Genomic DNA, 22,491 nt, shown 5'->3' with positions numbered 1-22,491 from the left:
TATTTGTTTATTATATTTTCCTTTATTAAGCCATGGTCATAAAAACCGTTATAAATAAACAGAAGGGGCGTTGCGAGCCTGTCTTTGTTTTATCGTTATTTCCACGGTAAGTGCTCGTCTGAGCTCCAATCTCTGGTCCCCCCTTGCCAATCTTTCTCGAAAAACACCCGTCTAGCTGAAACCACTGTCAGTAATTTTCCCCACTCTTTTACTGTGCCTAACTCAAAATGTAGATTCCATGAACAAAGCTTCTTTCTTAGAACTGCACACCTGTGGAACTCTCTTCCGTTTGCTTGTTTCCCAGCTGACTACAACTTGATTGTCTTCAAGTCCAATATAAACAAATTCTTGATGAACCCCCCCCTTATAAGTAATCCAATCTACCAAATTCGATTAATAACGACTACTACGATATTGTCCCATTGATTACTGTACACTTAATAACCTTTATCCTTGAATGGCCGCAGGGCCTTGATAAGTGTTGACTCCTACGTAAAAAAAACAACCTAGCTAATTAGGCAATGTATAAAACTTAGGAACATCATGATAGTTAGCCAATACAGAAATATGACAGTGATACATGTTCATTCGCACGATTCTGAGGTAGCACGTTCAGGACTGCAGAACACAATGTAAAAGGAGATTGCTTGTAGATCTCTGAGCAAACACCAATGTAATTATGCAGAGGGTCTAGTGAGAATGTATATCATTGCAGGTTTGGTCTATTCAGCCGCAGCACAGGACAATATTTAAGCATTGCAGTGAGGAAATAACCATGAAATAATCTGTAGATAACAAAAGCAACTGTTATATTCCGGAGATCTAATCCAAGCAGTTTTTTTTTTTGCTTACAAAATTTTGCTTTCGGTTTTGCTTCTGGCTAATGGCACCCAGACGCCCTCCCCTCCTGCCCCCGTTGTCACAATAATTATTATTCTTTTTTTAATTAAAAGCAGATTTTACAATCAGACAGCCTACCCTCCCTCTAACCCAATTTTTTTTTTTTTTAATGACCGGGCAACGCCGGGCGCTCCCTGCTAGTTTTATTTATAAAAGTAGAATAAAAGGAGATTTTCTTTTTATAAGAAAGTTTTCTTTCTTACTAGGTGAATTTCTGACTGGTCCTAGTCTCTTATGTGCGGAAACGTCTCTCGTTCCTCGATCTGGTCGCATCTCTCTACGATAGGTTTCATGATTTCGGTCATTGCCGAGATCTCGACTTGGACCAACATCTTTCCTAAAACAAAGAAATATAGACCAAGATCATTTCATCGTTTTGAGGACATGTGCTGCATAGAGAGAAGACAGCACCAGAAATGAATAAGGGGAGAAAATAGGCAGGGGTAGAAAGAAAAAGGAGTGAAAAGAAGGGGGAAAAAATTGTAAGCAACAGTGAAATTGACTTCTAAAAACATGAAATCATAAAAATAAAAATAGAGAAAAATGAACATAAAGTCAAGTTTGAGTTTTAATAAGTGAACAGAATTTTAGTATACCCGCCATGATGGTAGGTATTTATTTGCTTCCCCAGGAAAATAAAATGTGATACAAGGTTGTTTTTAATGTGGGGGAAAACCAGCTCCCCAAAATGGGGTACTCTAGAAGTAGGCAAAAATAAAAACTGTCTTAGTATAGAAGGGTTTCCCCCTCCATTGACTAAGGACAAATTAACTTAAATGTAGCATCAGTACAGATACTACACTCTGATCCTGGCCTGTGAACCGATAGTATCTCCCATGAACGCTCACCTTCAAGTATCTCGATTCGATCCTCAGAAATGCAATAATGTGATGTGGCTTTAATAGCACACAACCATTAGCATCCTCTGTGACAAATTAACTTGAGTGTAGCATGAGAACAGATACTACACTCTGATCTTGCTCTCCACAATGATGGTATCCCCCACCATGAGGACGCTAACTTTCATGGTTTATTTAAGTAAAAGAAAAATTTGTGAAGAAGTTAGGCAAGGTAGAAAACCTTCAGCCAGAAAAGTTGATATAAGAAAATCTAAATAATAATTGAAAAGAAAAATTATTGAAAAAAAAAAAAGAAAAAAAAACTACTGAAATACAATCGTAAATTCGATTCATCTTAGAAACTGACTTCACTTTTTTTCTATAGAAAACAAAATATTCAATGCACCTGCAACACAAAAAAATGAGACTTGGTTTAGATATTTTCTTTAAAACATATGGGTTTGACTCTGCCTGCCTACTACCACATTTTTTAATTATTTTGCTCAACACACACCTCCAAACACCCAGGCAACACCAGGTACCCAGGCTAGTTGAAAATAAATTAAAAGAAAAACTACTGAAATAAAAATAATACGATGGATGTAAGTTTCAAAGACAGACTTAGAGGAGGAGGAGGATGAGGAGGAGTAGGAGGAGGTGATGATGAGGATGAGGAGGAGTAGGAGGAGGAGGATTCAAAATATAGGAAGATATAAAGACATGAACAGAGATAGATTAATTTGGAAGTCAATTTCTAAAAGCCTTTCAATTGTTGGAATTTTATTCTTGCTTAATCTTTCTTCCTCACTTTTTCCACTTCTTTTTCTTTCTTACTCTATTTATTTCTGATGATGATTGTTGTATCATGTGACTTAATTGTACTCGTTGATTGGTTTGGGAAGTTCTCACTTGTTTTTTGAAGAGTTTCGTTATTTTGTCAGTTAGAGATTCACCGTCCGATGGTGCGGACATGTAAACTTTGTCTCCGTCAATAAAGATGTAAAAATTAGAACTAGTCTTAACTGAACTAATGTGCTAGTCCACTCCATGAAGAAATGTTTTCTCAATAACAGGGATTCCTATTCTTGTTATTCTTGCAACAAATGGGGACACCTCTTTGCTTTGTGTCCAGTTACAGTTGACTTTCTGACAGCATCCAATGCATTTTGGATGACTAATAGTACGCCTTTGTTGCGAGTAGTTAATATTTCAGTCAGTTTAAGTGGTGGCAAAGACATTTCATCTAATTGTCTGTTGGATACAGGCAGCAAGGGATCATATTTATGCAAAGTATTATTGAACAAGTTCACTTGCTTGTCATTACCCTCAAGAGATTCTTATCTTTCCTATCAAGACCTTTTTGGGGAATAAGATCATAGATTTAAAAGAGATTGATCTGAATGAATTTTTCTGATGGATCAAGATCAGTGCCTTTCTTGATTGATGAAAAATTAGACTTGTCTTTTGCATTGAAAGAATTGAGTTCAGTAGTTGAAGATTTGAAAAGCATAAGGTTAAGTTGGCCACAGATTTCTCTGGGATGAGAAATGACACTCTTCCTGTGTATGGTCTTTTGGGAATAGATGTTATTAAATACCCAGGACTTATGCAATTGAATAAGTTTAGAGATGGACTCGTTTTGGAGTTGTCCCAAGGCATTATTTTACTTGGTGATCTTGACAATTTTAATCCTTGCCAGTTGGTGCAAGTCAGATTTAAATTAGTCATGTAGTTAAGGAATTTTCTTTGTGTGATATTACACGGATTTATTTTGTTATGGATGCAAAATCTGAATATTTTGATCAATGGAATTGTTTTGATGAGGCTTCAGTCGACAGAACTTTAGGCATTGTCGATGAAGAGTATAATGATTACGATAAAACAAAAATCGAATCCTTTCATTCATCTATTGAAAATGTAGAAAACAGTTATCATGTGAGCTGGATTTGGTGCCTTCGAATTATTGGGTGTCGTTATCTGTTTTGGATAAAGTTATGTGTAAACTGTCAGACAGAGGCTTGTACTTAGATTACTGCCAGATAATTGAATTGTACTTGCTGATTGGTTTGGGAAGTTCCCACTTGTTTTTTGAAGATTTTTGTTATTTTATCAGTTAGAGATTCGGCGTCCGAAGGTGCAGATGTGTGAACTTTGTCTCTGTCAAAAACGACGTAAAAATTAGAACTAGTCTTAACTGGACTTAAAAACACTTGGAAATCAGGAAGTTTAGAAAAGCTAACCAAGTGAAGGTTAGGTTTTATCCTGATGTTGTGACTCAACTATAAACACGTCACAGTAGAAGACATGTCAGTAAAGACATAAAAATCCAAAATATTCCAACATCGGAAGATAAAGGTCTAGGCATGAAGAAATGGCTTAAGGGCCTACATGAGGTTGAAATGCTGCATGGCTAAGTATAACAGGATTACAAAGTGAGAGTCGCATTTGGTATGAACAAGAAAGAAAATTCCGCCAAGCTAGGTGGTGAAGACTCAGCTGCCGAAGAGACAAATCTACAGGAATTACAAAAAGAACTTTGAATGAACATTAGTGAGTATTTTCGTCATCTGCAAAGAACTTAAATTTATTTACCCTTATAAAAAAGAGATATCGAAGACAGTTAAGGGGAAGCAACTGCCGTTGACTTATTTCATACACATGTAAAAAGATAAAATAGTCGACCATTGTAAAAAGTATTTCAGCAAGTGTTTTCTTTCTAGCTATCTCTCTCTTTCCTCCTCCTACTCTGCACTCTCTATATATTTTTGTTATAGTTATTTTAGGTCTGTTGGACCATGCTAAAGGGACAAATTTAGCAGCTGCAGACATGAGCGAACATTGTATATCTTATATTTTACCTCTTTTTTCTTTTCAATAAATTATTTTGTCTTATAGACGGTCATTTCTTGCTTTCTTATTTTTATTGTTGCATTTTTTTAAGAACCTTGGTAACTATGACCCGCAGATAACTATCATTGGACATAGCGGCAAATTTTCTGCTCACAATACATGCCAGCATGTAAAATAGATGTTGTGATGATGGTGTTGATAATAATGATGCTTATGATGTTAATGATGCTGAAAGGCATTTTTGGTATGGACCTTAATAGAAATAAAATTGCCTTGATTAATTTTAAATCTAAATATTTTTTCTTTTCTTTGGTTTTCATTAAAATTAAAGTCCATCCTTAGAAAAAAACATGGCTATATAATTTTATACCTAAATTGAAAAATAAATATTTTTGTTTTTTCAAACAATGGAAAAGAAATTGTGAATTTACTTGAATTTTGTAAGTTTTCAGTCGTTACTTGTAAATAATCTTCGAAAAGTAAAAAAAAAAAAAATCTTCGCGTGAAATAAGAAACATGGCCGCCAGCGATTAATATATAAATCTGAATTAAACTTTGACGCTTAAAAAGTAAAATAGACTTTTATTCCATGAAAAGAATTCTTAAATGAACATTGGATTTCATTGAAATTGTGTGCGAAAACCAATAGATGAGATATTCAAATGGCCCCTATTCTAGAATTGAACTGAACAACGGTTCACTAATTGTTGTACTAAAAATGGCTGTGAGTTGGAATTATGTTTATGAGCAATAAAATTCTGTTGAAATTCATTTCATTGTAAATAACTGATAATATCCTGTATCTCTACAAAGCCAACATTCTCCTATCGCGTACTGTTGCCGTATCTGGTCTAGTGCATCTACCACTTATCTCTTCCTCTAAGACAGGTCCAAAATCGGTTCCGCACTATCGACCAAAATCTAATTCCTGTCACATCGTCACAATGGACTTTGGAATTCCATCCCAGTCTCCTGTTTCCTTGACTGTATTGACATGCAGAAATTTTAATCTAATGGGAACTGACATCTCGCTGCTCAGCTCCCTATGATCCCTTGTTAAACATGATGCCAAATAGTAGCCCCTTACGCCCAAGTTGCAATGTGCCTTGTTGAGTTGATTAAGAGAAAAAATCTCACCATACATTAGAACATTGCCGTTTTCTCTCACACCAAAAACTGTTTTCTATTTAAGGAATGCTAACATTAAAAACACACGAAACCATTTTTTTATTCAACAATTAAATTTGGCGTGAAAAAATGTTGATTGTTTAAAAGAAAAAATGGCTTAACATCACCGGCAATGTTTCATTTCTGTGATTGTTTTACAAATACTTCCATAGAATGTGCTCCGACAAACGTACTACACTTGTACGACTCCTTAACATAAATACCCACGAACAACCCGATTAGCTGCAAATTCCGCTCCCTTCACGGTGTTAGTAACTTTTCTACTTTAATTGCTTCTTTTTAAAGCATCCTCCCCTCCCCAAGAAAATATCGTATTCCCTAAATTACGTAAATGGACCAAATAGTCTTATTTTTATGAAGAAAATTTTAAAAGTGATTTAGCTTAAGAATGGTTTTCTAACATGTCCATTTGGAGGTATCTTCCTTGCTCCTTCAATCTGTTTTCAAAATTGCGTCGCTCGTACTTAACCATAAAATTTGATTATCTTATTTAAAACAAAACTACTTAAATTGATTGGTGTACTTAAAGTAAAGTACTTAAAGTAAAGTACTTAAAGTAAAGTACTTAAAGTAAAGTACTTAAAGTAAAGTACTTAAAGTAAAATACTTAAAGTAAAATACTTACAGTAAGGTACTTAAAGTAAGGTATTCCAATGATAGTACTCAAAAAACTTCAACCTGAACTAGCGCCCATACTTACAAAACTATTTAAACGTTGTCTTAAGGAGAATAGTTTCCCATCTCCCTGGAAAATTTCATCTGTATGCCCTGGATTTAAGAATTCAGGTGATCGCTCATCCCCCTCTCAGTACAGGCCAATAAGTCTCCTGTGCGTCATGAGTAAGTTGCTGGAATCTGTGTTAAATACAGAAGTAATCAACCATCTCAACAAAAATAACCTTCTTAGTGACACTCAATATGGTTTCCGTTCTGCTAGATCTACAGCAGATGTGCTTACAGTTATATCTCATAGGATTAGCAAATCTCTCGACGGAGGCAACCTTTCTAGGGCAATTGCTCTTGACATATCTAAGGCCTTTGATAGGGTATGGCATAAAGGTTTACTTCATAAGATCTCTAGCTATGGTATAGCTGGAAATGTCTTCTCAATTATCAAATCATTTCTTTCTGATAGGTTCATAAGAGTAGTAGTTGATGGGCAAAAATCAGAAGCCCACAGTATTAATGCCGGTGTCCCTCAGGGGTCCATCCTGGGCCCAACTCTTTTCCTGATCTACATTAATGATCTTCCAAATCACATCCTTACATCATTTGTAGACATTTATGCTGACGACACTACCATTTATGGTAGCACATCTAAGACAGTAAACGACCAAGTTCTCTCCAATTCTCTCTCCTCTGATCTTGAGCATGTAGTACAATGGGGAAAGGAGTGGCTGGTTACTTTTAATGCATCTAAAACCAAGCTTCTCTCTTTACATCATCAACATTCTGATCCACATCTGGCATCAATTGAAATGAATGGCTCTCGTCTTCAGGAGGCCTCAAGTTTTGACAAGCTTCTGGGCTTGACCATTACTCCTGATCTTAAATGGAACACGTACATCAAATCTGTTGCCAAGGCCGCTGGAAAAATGGTGAGATCTTTCTATCGATCCAGTAGATATCTCACTGCTGATGCAATTCTCTATCTATATAAGAGCCAGGTACGTCCAAGGATGGAATACTGTTGCCACATCTGGGCAGGAGCTGCTAGAAAGGACTTGGCCTGCCTTGATAGAGTTCAAAATAGACTTCGTAGCCTCGTAGGAGATGTCCTTTTCTCTTCCTTGCAACCTCTATCTCACAGAAGAGATGTTGCAAGTTTGTCTCTGATGTATCGTTATTTTCATGGAAAGTGTTCGACTGAGCTTCAATCTATGGTTCCCCCTCGCAAAACTTTCACAGGAAACACTCGTCTAGCTGTAAACACTATCAATAATTTCCCCCACTCTTTATCTGTGCCTAAACCTAAACGTAGATTCCATGAACAGAGCTTTTTTATTAGAACTGCACGCCTGTGGAATTGTCTTCCGTTTTCCTGCTTTCCGGCTGACTACAATATGGTTGTCTTCAAGTCTAACGTAAATAAGTTCTTGATGAGCCGTTCCATATAAGTTATCAAATTTAACAAATTTTCATTACTAATGATTATTATATTGTCCAATTTCTACTGTACACTCTTTAACCCTTATCCTTGAGTGGCCTCTTGGCCTTGATAATGAGTTGATACCTATGAAAAAAAAAAAAAAAAAGAAAAAGTCCAATGTGAACAAGTTCTAATTGAATCGTCCCCCTAAGTAATCCAAGTTTCAAAATTCCCGCTGTTTACTATGCTAAAATCACAATGACTAATGTATACCTATTAACCCTTATCCTCGAGTGGCCTCTGGGCCTTGATAAGTGGTGACACCCCTTGTAAAAAAAAAAAAAAAAAAAAAAAAAAAATATGAAAAGAAAAAACACATTTCAAATGTGTAAAGTCAAATTTTTGCAGGATGGTTGGTTGGTTGTTTTTGTTTTACGGCATATCAACCCTTTTCGGGTTATTTAATGCCGAATCCAAAGATTTTGAAGAAAAATTTTTTTAATAGAATATATTTGTTGTTTTCACGTCAGTTTCTATTTAACCCATAGTTGGGACCCTAACAAGTACTACCACTCCGGGTCAGAGTGGACCTGGGAGCAATGGTAATTAAAGGGTGGCTCTACACTCCCCACAGCCCACAAGCTGGGGCCTCACCACTGGATATAGTTTAAGGTCATATCCAGGACCCCCATTGAGGGACTTTTACCCTCTGCAGGGGGGCAGTTGGCGTATTCTAATGCCCCACCGACAGGGCCAAATGTTTGTAGGAGGAAGTTTGTTTCCTTTTACTTTTTATTATTATTACTAGCCTGGGTACCTTGTGTTGAGCAAAAAAAAAAAAAGTGGTAGTAGGCAGGCTCGAATGCGTACCGCAAAGAAGGAAAAGAATGTGTAAAAAAAAAGGTGACGTGTTTGCTGTTGCGTCCATTGCCAAACTGAAAGTGACGTAGGCTAGACAATTGAAAAGAGGAGGATGACTTTAAAAAATACCGGTGAAAAAAGCAACCCCTTCTTATAGAAAAGTGCCCAGTTGAGGGTGAAGGAATTAATGGTTTTGGCCAATTTTTTGATATTTGTCGTCCGAAGGGTCGAGCCTCAAGACGAAACCAATCTCGTGAAAATCCGTCGCCTCTCTTGAAAGTTATAGGCAGACATACAAACATACATAGTGTAGTCAGGTCGTAAAATACGCTCAAATATGATATTTTAATTCATACAGATTTCGTGTATATTGTTATAGAATTAATTTTCTATTGATTCCTATATATAAAGTTGTGATTTCAAAAATAAAAAAAAATGTCCATATGACTTGGGTGTATCAGTTTGAATTGAAACCAAAACCAAAACTTATGAAGAAAAAATATATATATACATATATATATATATATCTATATAACTTGAGTTCCTTCAGCTATAATTGAAACCAACACGAAAATTTATGAAGAATTCTTGGTAAAATTATTTATAAAAAAAAATAAATGACTTGAGTTCCATCAGCTAAAATCGAAACCAAACTAAAACTTGTGAAGAATTTTCGGTAAAATTATTTATTACAAGAAATGGAAGGTCATAACAATTGAACGACAGTCACTCAGAAGAAAAAAGATGTAAGCGTAATACACAAAATAACACACACACACACTATCGCATTAATATATAGATTATTATTTTTATTATCAATATATTAATAAGATAGCATGTGTGTTATTTATTTATTTTGTGTGTGACGCTTACATCCGAGTGACTGTTGTTTAATTGTTATGGACTTCCATTTCTTGTAATAAATCATTTTACCAAGAATTTTTCATAAGGTTTGGTTTTTATTATAGTGATTTATTTTTTTAATAAATAATTTTATCAAGAACTCTTCATAAGTTTTGGTTTCAGTTTCGATTCAATTCATATAGACATATTCTTTTATTTTTGAAATTGTATCTTTATAATATACTAGTGAGGGGTACCCGGCGTTGCCCGGGTGTTTGGGGGGGGGAGGTAAAAAAAAAAAAAGTAAGTATAATGATCGAACCTGAACCGTTGAGGCAAAGTTGTGAAAAAAAAACAAAAAATGTGCGACGTTAACCATTGCCCCACCGCGACATGCTTACGGAAACACGTTTGAATTTATTTAATTAGTTGGATTTAGCAGGTGCTCGTTTTAACGAGTTAATGAGGTCAGTTTGACTGCGGGATTTCATTTACTGCTGAACCCCCCCCCCCAAGATGTTATAGGAAAAAGACTAACCCACTTGCGGCGAGCGACAAATATTAAATATTTATCTTCCCAAAATCGACCAAATTAAATAGGCAGGCGAGCTTCGTTGTTAACTGTGAAATATTACGATTTCTATGTGATATAAAAAGTTTTAAAAAGTTGTGAACCGACCGACCGCTTCTCTGAAAAAAGCCTTTTGTAAACATACAGAAAAAGCGAACACACATACATACATACATACATTTTTGCTTTTATATTTATAGATAAAAATCGATAGAACATTAACTTTATACATAAAATCTGCACGAATTGAAATATATTTAAGTGTACTTTATGACCGGGCTACGCCAGGCATCCATGCTGGCTTAGATAAATACTTTTGCAGTTTTAACAAAAGAGCTACAATAACATCAAAGCGTCTCCATTTATGCTGAACATCTACAGAATGCCAACATCAATATATTACATATGAATGAGTCTTTTGTGGAATTTCCACACGTCCCGCTAGTTGCTAATATTATTTTTATTATTATTATTATTATTTTTAAAACTCAAACCCTCAAGTTGGAAGTCACCATTTTTTTTTCAGCCAACCCACTAATACTGGTTACAATAGAAAATGTTTCAAAAAGAGAAAAGTATTAAAAAAGCAAAAAGTGTTACCTATCAAAGCGATCATCTCTAGCAGAGACAATGTCTCTCTGAGCAAGATCTCTATCTTTACGCTCGTCAAATCTTGTAACAGCAGTATTGTCAATCGATCGAGCATCTCGACGATCATAACGTTCAACTCTTCTTTCGTAATCTCGCGGTTCAAATTCATTAAATCTGAGATAAAAAAAAAAAGAAGCAGTGGTAGAAAATAAAACAGATAATATGCAAGACATACAAAAGATTTGGCATTTTGGTAAGGAATAAAGTGTAGTATCTGTTTTGATGCTACACTTATTCTATTCTGAAGATGTGAAGGAGAATGTTTTTTTAGACTAAGGCAATTTTTATTTTTATTCCAATCTAGAGTGGCCACTTTTGGAAACTATTTCCCCCACATTAAAAACTAACCTTGTGTCTAACTTTGCTTTTGTGGGTCGACAAGTAAATAGGAATGGAAGCTTCCTCAAATCGGAACAACAAAAAATATAATTTGAGGTTTCTAAAGATAGGTTAGACATTAAAGTTTCCTTTGTATCTTCAATAGTTTATAGGACGTATTAAACTTTTATCACAAAGGTCAATGAAAAATAATAAAAGTTGCTTTAGCCTTGAGCAGGGTGTTTCCTAGCTTTCTAGGAATAAGGGATAAAATACACTAGAGATGGCCAGGATTAGATCAAGACAGCCAACAAATGGTGGCATGGTTTGTTAAATGGAGAATAAGTTTGCTTGTTTGCATATGATCGTACAACTGTTATCTTTGTTAAGACGCATATTTTAACTTTAGTAGCTTTATTTTGACATGCTAGGCTACCTCCTACTCTCTTATAAAAATTGTCAAGAATATGCACAACCTTGGTGTCTATATCCATAATACCTTCCCCTTGATGAGAGATTGTACATGTGCTTTAGATTAACCATGCAACACAATATTAGTTATCTATATTTCCTCTACCTTCAACCTTAGATTGTATACTAATCTACTATGACTGATTGTGTAAACGCAGGACTTTCCTTAAATCTGAGTGCCCAAATCCATGTCTAGAGTTGTTTTTTGTACTCCACAAACGCAGCTGGTGATAGTTTCTCTATTTTATAGATTTTAGACAATTGTAATGTACAACCATGTAGTCCCCTGCTCAACAACTGTCACCCTAACACCGTTTCCATGGTCTTCTACACTTTCTTCTCCTCTGGCCATGTCGTTATCCCTCACATTGACAGCTGCCAAGTGTGTGGGCACGGGTTCACAAGTACAAAGAAAAATAAGACAATCCAAGACACAAAGTCAAGAGAACCAAAAGATTCCAACACATTTTGTTGAAGTTGAGGAAATAACCCTCTGAACACTAATGTCTACATCTATGTATTCTGTCAAGGGCTCTTGTCATCAGGTCATCTCAATCTGTTGTGCCAGACTGCATTCTACTGTTTCAAACTGGAAAAACCAGGAACTGTTGCAAACTCAAGACTGCCCATAAAATGCTCCAGTCACAATCTCTCGCAAAACTGTCCGTAAACTAATTCTAAATATATCACCTGCATGTCCAATCTTTTATCCCAATTACTGCCACACCTTGATTAACAATCCTATTTCTTTTGTTTAACTGCCTCTCCATTATCTTTTCTACTAAGCTCACTCCTTATAATCTTTGTTCTACTGATCAACTTATATTTACTTTTATTTCATAGTTTTTTCTAAATTCCCAACACTTTGGAGGGAGTTGAGAATCATCGATAGTACCACAGTAATACAATAGGGTTATCCCAGACGGGAAGCAGAAAAGAAAAATACAATGAAAAGAGGGTCAATCTGCTAACATACACTTTTTTGTGCATTTAATGGGTTGCACATTTGCAATGCGTGCAAATAACAGCTTGCTGCGAGTGAGAGATATTTGAGCAAAAAAAGAGAAATCATCCAAGATATCTCAGACTTGAGATGGAGCACACAATTCAAATTCTACAATTGAAAAAGTTAGTGTCTTTTTAAATGGGAGTTCAAGCTAAAAGATAAAGGTCTTCAATACATAATGGTTCTACAGGTAGGAGGTTCTCTATTGTGTCCATTATCCAAGAATAAGTCGGTCAGATACAGAACCACCCAGACAGGTTTTTATGTTCATAGATTGGTAGCTATGGTCTTTTCAGCTATGGTCTCAGAATATATATAATGTATATATTTTCAAACAGATAAGAGGAAGCCAGTGAAAATTGGCCCTCTGTATATCACGCTCAGTTTGGTTCTCTGGGGTTTGACAGTCAGTTGGTTTTTGGTGTCTCTTGGAAACAGATGTTTTATTTGTGGTTGAATCCATGTTTGGATTTTATCAGGTTAAAATCTCTCATTGGCAAGTTTATTGTTCAGTAGGTGAAAACGACAAACACCATTGTAACTTTCAATAATTACAAACTTTATTAATTCTTTTAAATGTGAGTTACAATTTTATTTGGGAGGGAAAATTCTTCTGTTGCAACACCGAGGGAGACCAAATTGACAAGATGACAGGTGAGAATTTGCTTAAAATAATGATTAGAATATCCTTAAGTTTTTGATGTTCATAGATTAGCCGTTAACTGGCTGGTTATTATCTAAAGTGGTCAGTTTCTGGGTGTTCGAATAGGGATGGGCAAAGTGAAGATGTGGTCTTCTGTTGTAGTCCCAGAACAACAAAAATCTTGCAAGTTTGAATTGGCGAGTTATCTCCCTTTGTTTTTTTTTTGTTTTTTTAAATGGCAGAAAAGACAGTCGCACTTTTAATCTGATTTTATTTAGAAATAAAACTACTTGATTAATGTACATAACTTTTGGAATATATTTTCGTTTCGTCACAGATATGTACATCATACAGATTTTTCTTCATTTATATTTTTTAATATCAGGGAAAATCTAGACGTGAATCGACAATTCCAAAGTTAGAATTGTTGAACTTTGACCCCTTGACAACCAAATTTCTGGCCAAGAACCGCTTAAAAAGATTTTCCCAAATCTCAATACCCCTCATGTCAAATCTCGAGTCTGGAGACTGAAAATTGACAGAGTAGTTTAGTAAGAAAATGTACACACACACACATAAACAGACAATTTCACTTTTATAGATATATGCTTATGAAAGTATAAAAAGAAAAGAAAGATCGGAAAATGTAACCCCCCCCCCCCAAAAAAAAACAAACAAAAAAAAACAACAAAAAGAGTACATGCACAGACGAGATATAGGCGTGAGAGAAGAAAAAGCAAAGGAACTGATTTGCCTTGTTGCCACTTCTGATAGCGTTACACCAAAAAATTAAAAAGTACATTAGCTGACTACAACCAATTTATAAATTATTGGAGAAAAAGAAATATTAGCTATAAAATTTATCAATTTTTGTCCAGAATTCCCCCATGTTAAAAAACAAAAGTAAAGAATAATCTGTATGATGTACGTACCCACGACAAAACAAAAATATATTCTAAAAATTATGTAAATCAAGTAGTTTTATTTTTATAAAGATAATCATTTTTAAGTGATTAATGAAAATTCGTAAGCATTACAACACAAATCTTGCAAGTTTGAATCGTTGAGTTATCTCCCTTTGTTTTTTTTTTTTTTAAATCATTTTCAAAATGGCAGAAAAGACAGTCATGCTTTCAGACAGTTGTGCTTTTAATCTGATTTTATTTAGAAATAAAACTACTTGATTAATGTACATAACTTTTGAAATATATTTTCGTTTCGTCACAGATATGCACATCATACAGATTTTTCTTCATTTATATTTTTTAATATCAGGGAAAATCTAGATGTGAATCGACAATTCCAAAGTTAGAATTTTTGCAGTAGTTGAAATTATAAATCGTAAATCAAAACTTCAAGTTGAGATCTTTTTTTTTTTGGTCGACTATTCAATACTGGTTACATTAGAAAATGTTTAAAAAAGAGAAAAGTATTGAAAAAGCAAAAAGTGTTACCTATCAAAGCGATCATCTCTAGCAGAGACAATATCTCTCTGAGCTAGATCTCTGTCTTTATGCTCGTCAAATCTTGTAACAGCAGTATTGTCAATCGATCGAGCATCTCGACGATCATAACGTTCAACTCTTCTTTCGTAATCTCGCGGTTCAAATTCATTAAATCTGAGATAAAAAAAAAAGAAGCAGTGTTAGAAAAGAAAACAAATAATATGCAAGACATACAAAAGATTTGGCATTTTGGTAAGGAATAAAGTGTAGTATCTGTTTTGATGCTACACTTATTCTATTCTGAAGATGTGAAGGAGAATGTTTTTTTAGACTAAGGCAATTTTTATTTTTATTCCAATCTAGAGTGGCCACTTTTGGAAACTATTTTCCCCCACATTAAAAACTAACCTTGTGTCTAACTTTGCTTTTGTGGGTCGGCAAGTAAATAGGAATGGAAGCTTCCTCAAATCGGAACAACAAAAAATATAATTTGAGGTTTCTAAAGATAGGTTAGACATTAAAGTTTCCTTTGTATCTTCAACAGTTTATAGGACGTATTAAACTTCTATCACAAAGGTCAATGAAAAATAATAAAAGTTGCTTTAGCCTTGAGCAGGGTGTTTCCTAGCTTTCTAGGAATAAGAGATAAAATACACTAGAGATGGGTCATCAGAGAGATGGTTGGCCAGCATTTGATCAAATGGTGGCGTGGTTAGTTAAATGGAGAATCAGAATCATATGATCGTGGAATTGTTATTTTTGTTAAGACGTGAATTTCAACTTTAGTAGATTTATTTTGACATGCCAGGATACCTCCTACTCTCTCATCTATATATTTACTAGCGAGGGGTATCCGGCGTTGCCCGGGTGTTTGGAGGTGTGTGTGGAAACTCCGGGGGAGGGGGGGGGGGGTTAAAAAAAAAAAAAAAGTAAGTATGAGGATCGAATCCGAACCCTTGAGGCAAAGTTGTAAATTAAAGTGTGAAAAAAAAAACCGTGCGACGTTAATCATTGCCCCACCGCGAGATGCTAACAGAAACACATTTGAATTTATTTAATTACTTGGATTTTGCAGGTGCTCGTTTTAATGAGTTAATGAGGTCAAGTTTGACTGCGGGATAGTATTTTATTTACTGCGGGAACGCTTCCCAAGATGTTATAGGAAAAAGACTAACCCACATGTGGCGAGCGACAAATGTTGAATATTTATCTTCCCGAAATCGAGCAAATTAAACAGACAGGCGAGCTTCGCTGTTAACTGTGAGATATTACGATTTATATGTGATATAAAAAGTTTTTAAAAGTTTTGAACCGACAGACCGACCGCTTCTCTGAAAAAAGCCTTTTGTAGACATACAGAAAAAGCGAACACACATACATACATACATTTTCGCTTTTATATAGGTTAGGGTTAGGGTTGAGTGCCCAAATCCATGTCCAGAGTTGTTTTTTGTACTACACAAACGTGGCTGGTGATAGTTTCTCTATTTTATACATTTTAGACAATTGTAATTTTGACATGCCAGTATACCTCCTACTCTCTCATCTATATATATAAAAGGCAAAAGTAGTGTGCACGTTTTTGTATGTCCAGCAAAGGTGTTTTTCGCGGGGGTTCGGAGGGGGGGGCGTTGTTACTATATTTTACAGCTTTTTATATGCTCCCTAGATCATAATATTTCCTATTTGTGAAGGGACGCCGTCTATAGATTTATTTTAATCGACTTTTATAAAATTCACACTATTCCATGCTCTTGCGTGTTCGTTGGTCTTCTTTGTATAAATAAAGCGAAACTCACCGATGCAAAGGCGTCAGCAGCCTTTTGTGCAGGGACGTCTTGAAAGCAATTAGCCTTGATCATGTGTGGAAACCCTTCATATCAAACAATTGCTATTCATCTGAGAGTTTTGGTTTCCTCAACATCGTGGGAAAACAAATAAATGAAACAGCGGAAAGCTGAACTGGCCTTCAGCCAACGTTCATTTCTGCACTTTCACTTAGCAAGTCAACTTTTTGATTGACATTGCTAAATTTCAACACTTTTCACTTCCTATGGCCTCATAGCATAGCGGTAAGATCTCACGTTTTCTTTCACTTTCTTTTCCGCCGTCGGGTTCGTCATGGGTTCGACCCTCCCTCCCTACTGACACATTTTTTTTTTTCTTTTACACCTCCAAACACCCGAGCAATGCCGGGTACCTCCACCAGTAAAGATTGACAAGAATTTGCACAAGCTCTAAGTCTATATCTGTAAACCTGGCCCTTGATTAGAGATATACATGTGCTTTAGATTAACTATACAACACAATATTAGTTATCTATATTACACAGACGCAGACATTAGGTTGACAAGAAAATTCTTTGGAATTGTATATTTCGATTACAAATGATCTATTTTCAAATAAGTTTTCATTATAATACCTTTACTTTATATATAATTTTAAAGAGCATTTTTTGCTTTATCTAATTGTTTAAATTACAATCGTTTTAAAATAATTATGTCTTCTTTTCAGAACGTTGAATACAAGATGGAAAAAAAGCAAATTCGCACAATTTTTTGATTTCAATTCAAGCTAGGCCAAAAAGCTGCTGAAACTGCTTGCGATATCAATGAAGCGTTTGGTTCAGGAACCACTACTGAATGCACAGCATAATATTGTTTAAGAAATTTTGTGGTGACAAGAGTCTTGAAGATGATGAGCGTAGTGGTTGGCCATCAGATGTTGACAACGATCAATTTAGAGCCTTAGTCGAAGCCAAGCCATGCACAACTGTTTGAGAACTTGCTTCTTAATTAGACGTAACATATACGACTTGAAGGAGATTGGAATCCCTTCTTTTACACAACAAGAATGACCTGTTTCTTGACTGGGTTGTGACTTGCGATGAAAACTGGGTTCTTTATGACAACCAGCGATGCTCATCTCAGTGGTTAGATGCCAATGAATCTCTACGACACTTCTCGAAGCAAGAGTTGCACCAAAGAAAAGGTCATGCTGACTGTTTGATAGTTTGCGACCGGTCTCATATATTATAGTTTTTTTAATGCAGGTGAAACCATTACGGTGAAGAAGTACTGTCAAAAAATGATGAAATGCATCAGAAACTTCAACAACAACACCCAGCATTCGTCAACAGAAAAGACCCAATTCTCCTCCATGACATTTCCCGACCGCTTATTGCTAAACCGACCCTGCAGAAGTTGAACGAATTGGGCTATGAAATTCTGCCTCATCCGCCATACTCTCCAGACCTCTCACCTACAGACTACAATTTCTTCAAGCATCTTAACAACTTTCTGCGTGAGAAATACTTCAAAAACCTAAGCGATATCAAAAACGCCTTCAGCGACTTCATCATCATCAGAACGCAAGATTTTTACGTTACTGGCATAAATACACTTGTTTTTGCGTTGGCAAAACTGTGTTGATTCTGATGGTGCTTATTTTGATCAATAAATTTTTGTTTCATCTGAATTTAAAAGTTAAAAAAAACACAAAAACTTTCTTGCCTGATCCACCTCCAAGATCATGAAGACTAGCAAGGCTCTTCTTCAATCAAACACTGCTTGGGGCTTGTGTAATGGATAACACTCTGGAATGTTGCTCATCGGTTACAAACTCGTGTAAATGCACAGATCTATAAAAACAGTGTTCAAGATCATATTGTCCCAATCATACAGATTTCAGGTTTCGATAGGGCTACCTTTATGCAAGATAATGCTCCATGTCACAAGGTGAAGGTGGTAATGAGTTACCTTAGCGAGCAAGATTTCGAAATTATGGATTGGCCACCGCAAAATCCTGACTTAAATCCAATAGAAAATCTTTGGAAGACCTTAAGAGTGAAAGTTATGGAAAGAAATCCCACTAAGACGGAAGATTTGTGGGTGAAGCTTCAAGAAGAATGGTCTAAAATTAGTATTGAGGATTGTCAAGAACTGATTCGTTTTTGCAGTCGAAGATGTGCAGGTGTCATTGAGAGCAAGGGTTCATTTACTAAATATTGATTGTAAATGTATTTTTATTGTTTTTTTTTTGTTGTTTACATTGTTTTTCTCAATTTTGTCCCTTACTTTTGGACGTTCCTATTTTGAAAATAAATAAACAATTGTTATAATTCTTTATCTATTCTTTGCAAATGATTAAAATTTTAGTATGTTATTATGGATAATAACGATTACCAGTTGTCAAAATTTCAGCTTTTCACAGTTGTTATTTCCAACAAATATTAGGTTTAAAAATTTTGTCCCTTAGTTTTGGACGCTATTGTACATTCCCTTTCATAACCCACAATTTGCCTGATCCATCTCCAAGATCATAAAGATTAGCAAGGCTCTTCTTCAATCAAACACAGTGTGGGGCTTGTGTAATGGATAACACTCTGGAACAGTGCTCATCTTACAATAATGGCTGATGTCACGTTAAAAATCTCAGACCCCCAAACTGAAGCAACGTTACTTAAAATGACGAGATATTATGAACAGAAAGATCTCAAAGATGCCCCATGGTGTGAAACCTTCTCTCTCCCTGCTGAATAGTGCACAATGGAGCAAAAGAACGGGTCAAAGCAGACATAAAAGCACTTGTCTCCATGCGGAACTTCTCTCCTCAATCGTTCACTCTGACCTGTGCAGCTTCTATTGCTCATAGGCAGCAAGTATTCTATTGATATAAACTGTCATAAGTCGGCGACAAATAGAAAAAATTTATAGTATGAAGAACAAAAAGGCTTCCTTCAGTCTTGACAGATTATGGATACCCACGGTAAGGGTGCTTGCGCGTGAATTTTTTGTGGCAAGGGTTGCGCAATCTCCAACCACACCTCTCCTGAGTCGACATTGTTGAATACTAGTGGCAAGTGTATGTTCAGAACGACTGGAAACAATGCCGAGATAAGCGGAAAGTTCATACAGTGCCTAGAATTCCTGGTACTAGCCAGGCTCAACATTGCTTAACTTTGGTGATCTGATGGGAACCGGTGTGTCAACATTGTTGTGCCGAATTAGCATTAAGAAACCACTGTAGAAATGTAATAGCAACAACTGAAGAAAGGTATATCAGTCATGTGTTGAGACTGTGCGCACACACGTATGACGGTCGGTAGCCAAAACTGGGTGATGGAGTAAAGTTATCAAAACTTACGTCACTGGAGGTGAATAGGTCACAGCTGTCGAGCCTAAACATCTACTAGGGAACAGGTCATATATCTATACAAGCAGGGAAGCACAAGCAGTTAGTCAGAAAGCGACTATCAGCAGGAGCCTGCTACTGAATCCGGCCCCTCCTGCTTCCCCCTCCGTCTTCAGTTGGGAGCACGCACACAAGGCGAACAATAAAATAATAATTTTGCATTTTTCTAACAAACGAATTTGTGTTGTGAGTTGTTTTCTGGCTGATGAGAAACTACTAGCGTTCAACCCGACTACATCACATACCAAGATGACCAAGAAATTAAAAACTAGCAATTTCTGGAAAATCTAGATTAATCTGGTGAATAATAGGTAACAATTTGCTATTATCCAACCATTTCCACAGCAATTGAACCTTGTACTTGACATTAAGTTCATCTTGAATGAAATATGGGAGGTAAATAGTTGATTAATAATAAATCTAACCATATTAGCTCTAAATATAAGATATGAAAAAGCCTACCTAACCAACAGCGAGAGAACTCCTCTAAATATCATTTTATTATTGGGATTGTTTCAGACACAGTTAAGAGACTCAGCATTGCCATCCTGTTAACAACTTGATGAAGGCCAGATAAATAGTTGGCCGAAACATCGCGAAATGACAACTATGAAGATGAGGATTAACAGTCTGCAAATAGATAAATTAAACTCCTCTAAAGTTACTTTTTCTCATCATGGTAGGGGTAGTCACATTGTAGTAGTGTTAGAGCTATGTCAGTTCCCGGCAGGGGCATCCTTGGCAGACAGATTTGGCAGTAAGCAGTATTAGAGCCATAACCCAGTTAACAAGGCTCTGGTAAAAATTCAGGAGGAGTTGACATCAGGATCTCTGCCTCTGCATGCGGTAGCCATTGATTTGTGTGTCCTAGGCAAAACCTTTCTCAACTTTGCATGCAACTATTGTAACAGAGCACAATAATTCTATAATAATATGAGCACGTATGAAAATAGCAGCAGCCGAAGGATGGATGGTAAGCAGTTGTATTAGCAGCAGGAGTAGCGCTTGAACATGTATGCAAATTAGAAAGTGCGCACAAGCTGGTGTCTGAAGAAGAAAAGAAAAGGGCACCGTGTGGTCGAGGAGAAAAAAAGTTGACACCGAAGGAGATGGGCATGTAAAGTGAAAGCAAAAATGGGCTGGCTGTGGTCAGCGTGCGGTCGGAAGAAAGAGAAATGCACGCCAGGTTAGATGGACATGTGGCAGCGAGAGACTTTTTAAGCAGTGTTGAGATGGGAGAGTAATAAATGACTTGTGTTAAAAAAGAAAAAAATGCAGACCCAGATTAATTAATTTTTTTTTGCTTGTTCCTTGTCAATGGTGCCAGATGGCATGGGGGTCTGAGAGAGGTTTGAACTGTAATGGCCATGTTACACTATTAAGCCTTGCTGCTTTTCCAGGCTTACATTCTCCCTTAAAAAAAAAAAAGGGATTAGTTTATTGCTAATCACCTGAGAGACTCTTAAGGAATATGGGGACGGGGTTGCCCAGGCATTTCTTTTAGACAAGAGTGCTTTTTCTCTTGCGTGCTGACTCCTCAAATCCTACTTTCTATTTCTTGTGTTATATCAACCCTCATCCTTGAGTGGCGTTGATAAGTGCTGACTCCCTTGTAAAAAAAAAAAAAAAATCATCCACTTGTTCTCAGTGTCAGGGGATAGAAACTCAGAGGTTGACAAATAATTGCAATCAGCAAGGACTTCACGCAAGCATTTTAAGCTCTATGCAAAAGTCAGACTTGTTAACCAAACAAAGCATCTTTTCTCATTAGTTCCACACAGGTCCATGAACTTTTTACTTTGGCAAATAAATGTTAATTGCCTGGTAAAAATCTGCCACGCAAACCCAGGAAATACGGTCAGTTTTTTGTTACTTTCCTTTCTCTTTCCACCATTAATGTACAAAACGAGAATTTTTTGTATACCTAAATTATATACAGAATTATCTTAACGTTAGATCACCGAAGTTTAGTAACGTTGAGCCTGGCAAGTACTAGATGGATAACCATTTGAGAATACCGAGCACTGTATGTAGGAAGACATTGACACTTCCAGCAGCTCTGACATCTTATGTAACCTCCAGCTGTCTTGCCCCTGTCCTGCTACTAGATCAGGCTTTTTTTTTTTTTTAAATTGCATTTTCACCTCGAACAAGGCACAGTGCCACTTTGAAGTACTGGTTGGATGGTTAGGACAAGAGAATAAGGCTGACTCTATGTAAACCTGTTTCACTTTAAAAAAAACACTCCCATCATATGTCATCCATCATCTCTAGGATGATCAGATGATATTCATCATTCCAACGACTACTGTCACATCGACAAAATTTTGCATCTCTCTACCTTTTTTTACAAGTATTTTAATGGTAGGTGCTCCGACAAACTCCAAACCCTTGTCCACCCCTCCTCAACGTAAGTATTTCAAACAAACCTGACAAGCAACAAGGTTCCACTCCTACACATTAGAGAGCCCTAGATGTAAGAAAGCCTTCTACTCTAATAGTTTCTTCACCAGAACTGCTAGACTTTGAAATTCCCTTCCGAGTTCCTGCTTCCCTGACTGTACTGACATGCAGAAGTTCAAGTGTAATGTGAACAGACATCTTGCTGCTCAACTTCCCACAT

At 36.2% G+C, this 22,491-nt stretch overlaps 1 protein-coding gene across 3 annotated transcripts in view; it reads right to left on the bottom strand.

Moving 5' to 3' along the window:
* LOC145259951 (uncharacterized) overlaps nucleotides 1–22,491 on the bottom strand; it is a 115,413-nt gene that overhangs the window by 8,630 nt on the left and 84,292 nt on the right. For 2 of the 3 annotated variants that reach the window (XM_080117927.1, XM_080117926.1), the window contains exons 11-13: nucleotides 14,685–14,849; nucleotides 10,742–10,906; nucleotides 1,104–1,237 (exon numbers count right to left, since the gene is read on the bottom strand). In XM_080117927.1, coding sequence (XP_079974053.1) covers nucleotides 1,104–1,237; nucleotides 10,742–10,906; nucleotides 14,685–14,849 — 464 coding nt within the window. The remainder of the gene's footprint in view (nucleotides 1–1,103; nucleotides 1,238–10,741; nucleotides 10,907–14,684; nucleotides 14,850–22,491) is intronic. The other variant, XM_080117928.1, reaches the window with a different exon arrangement.

The sequence above is a fragment of the Euprymna scolopes genome, chromosome 35 (assembly GCF_053919585.1).
Source record: "Euprymna scolopes isolate OS-2025 chromosome 35, ASM5391958v1, whole genome shotgun sequence".
Taxonomy (NCBI): domain Eukaryota; kingdom Metazoa; phylum Mollusca; class Cephalopoda; order Sepiida; family Sepiolidae; genus Euprymna; species Euprymna scolopes.
Note: the sequence above shows the minus strand (reverse complement) of the source record. Positions and strands in the feature narration are given on the sequence as shown.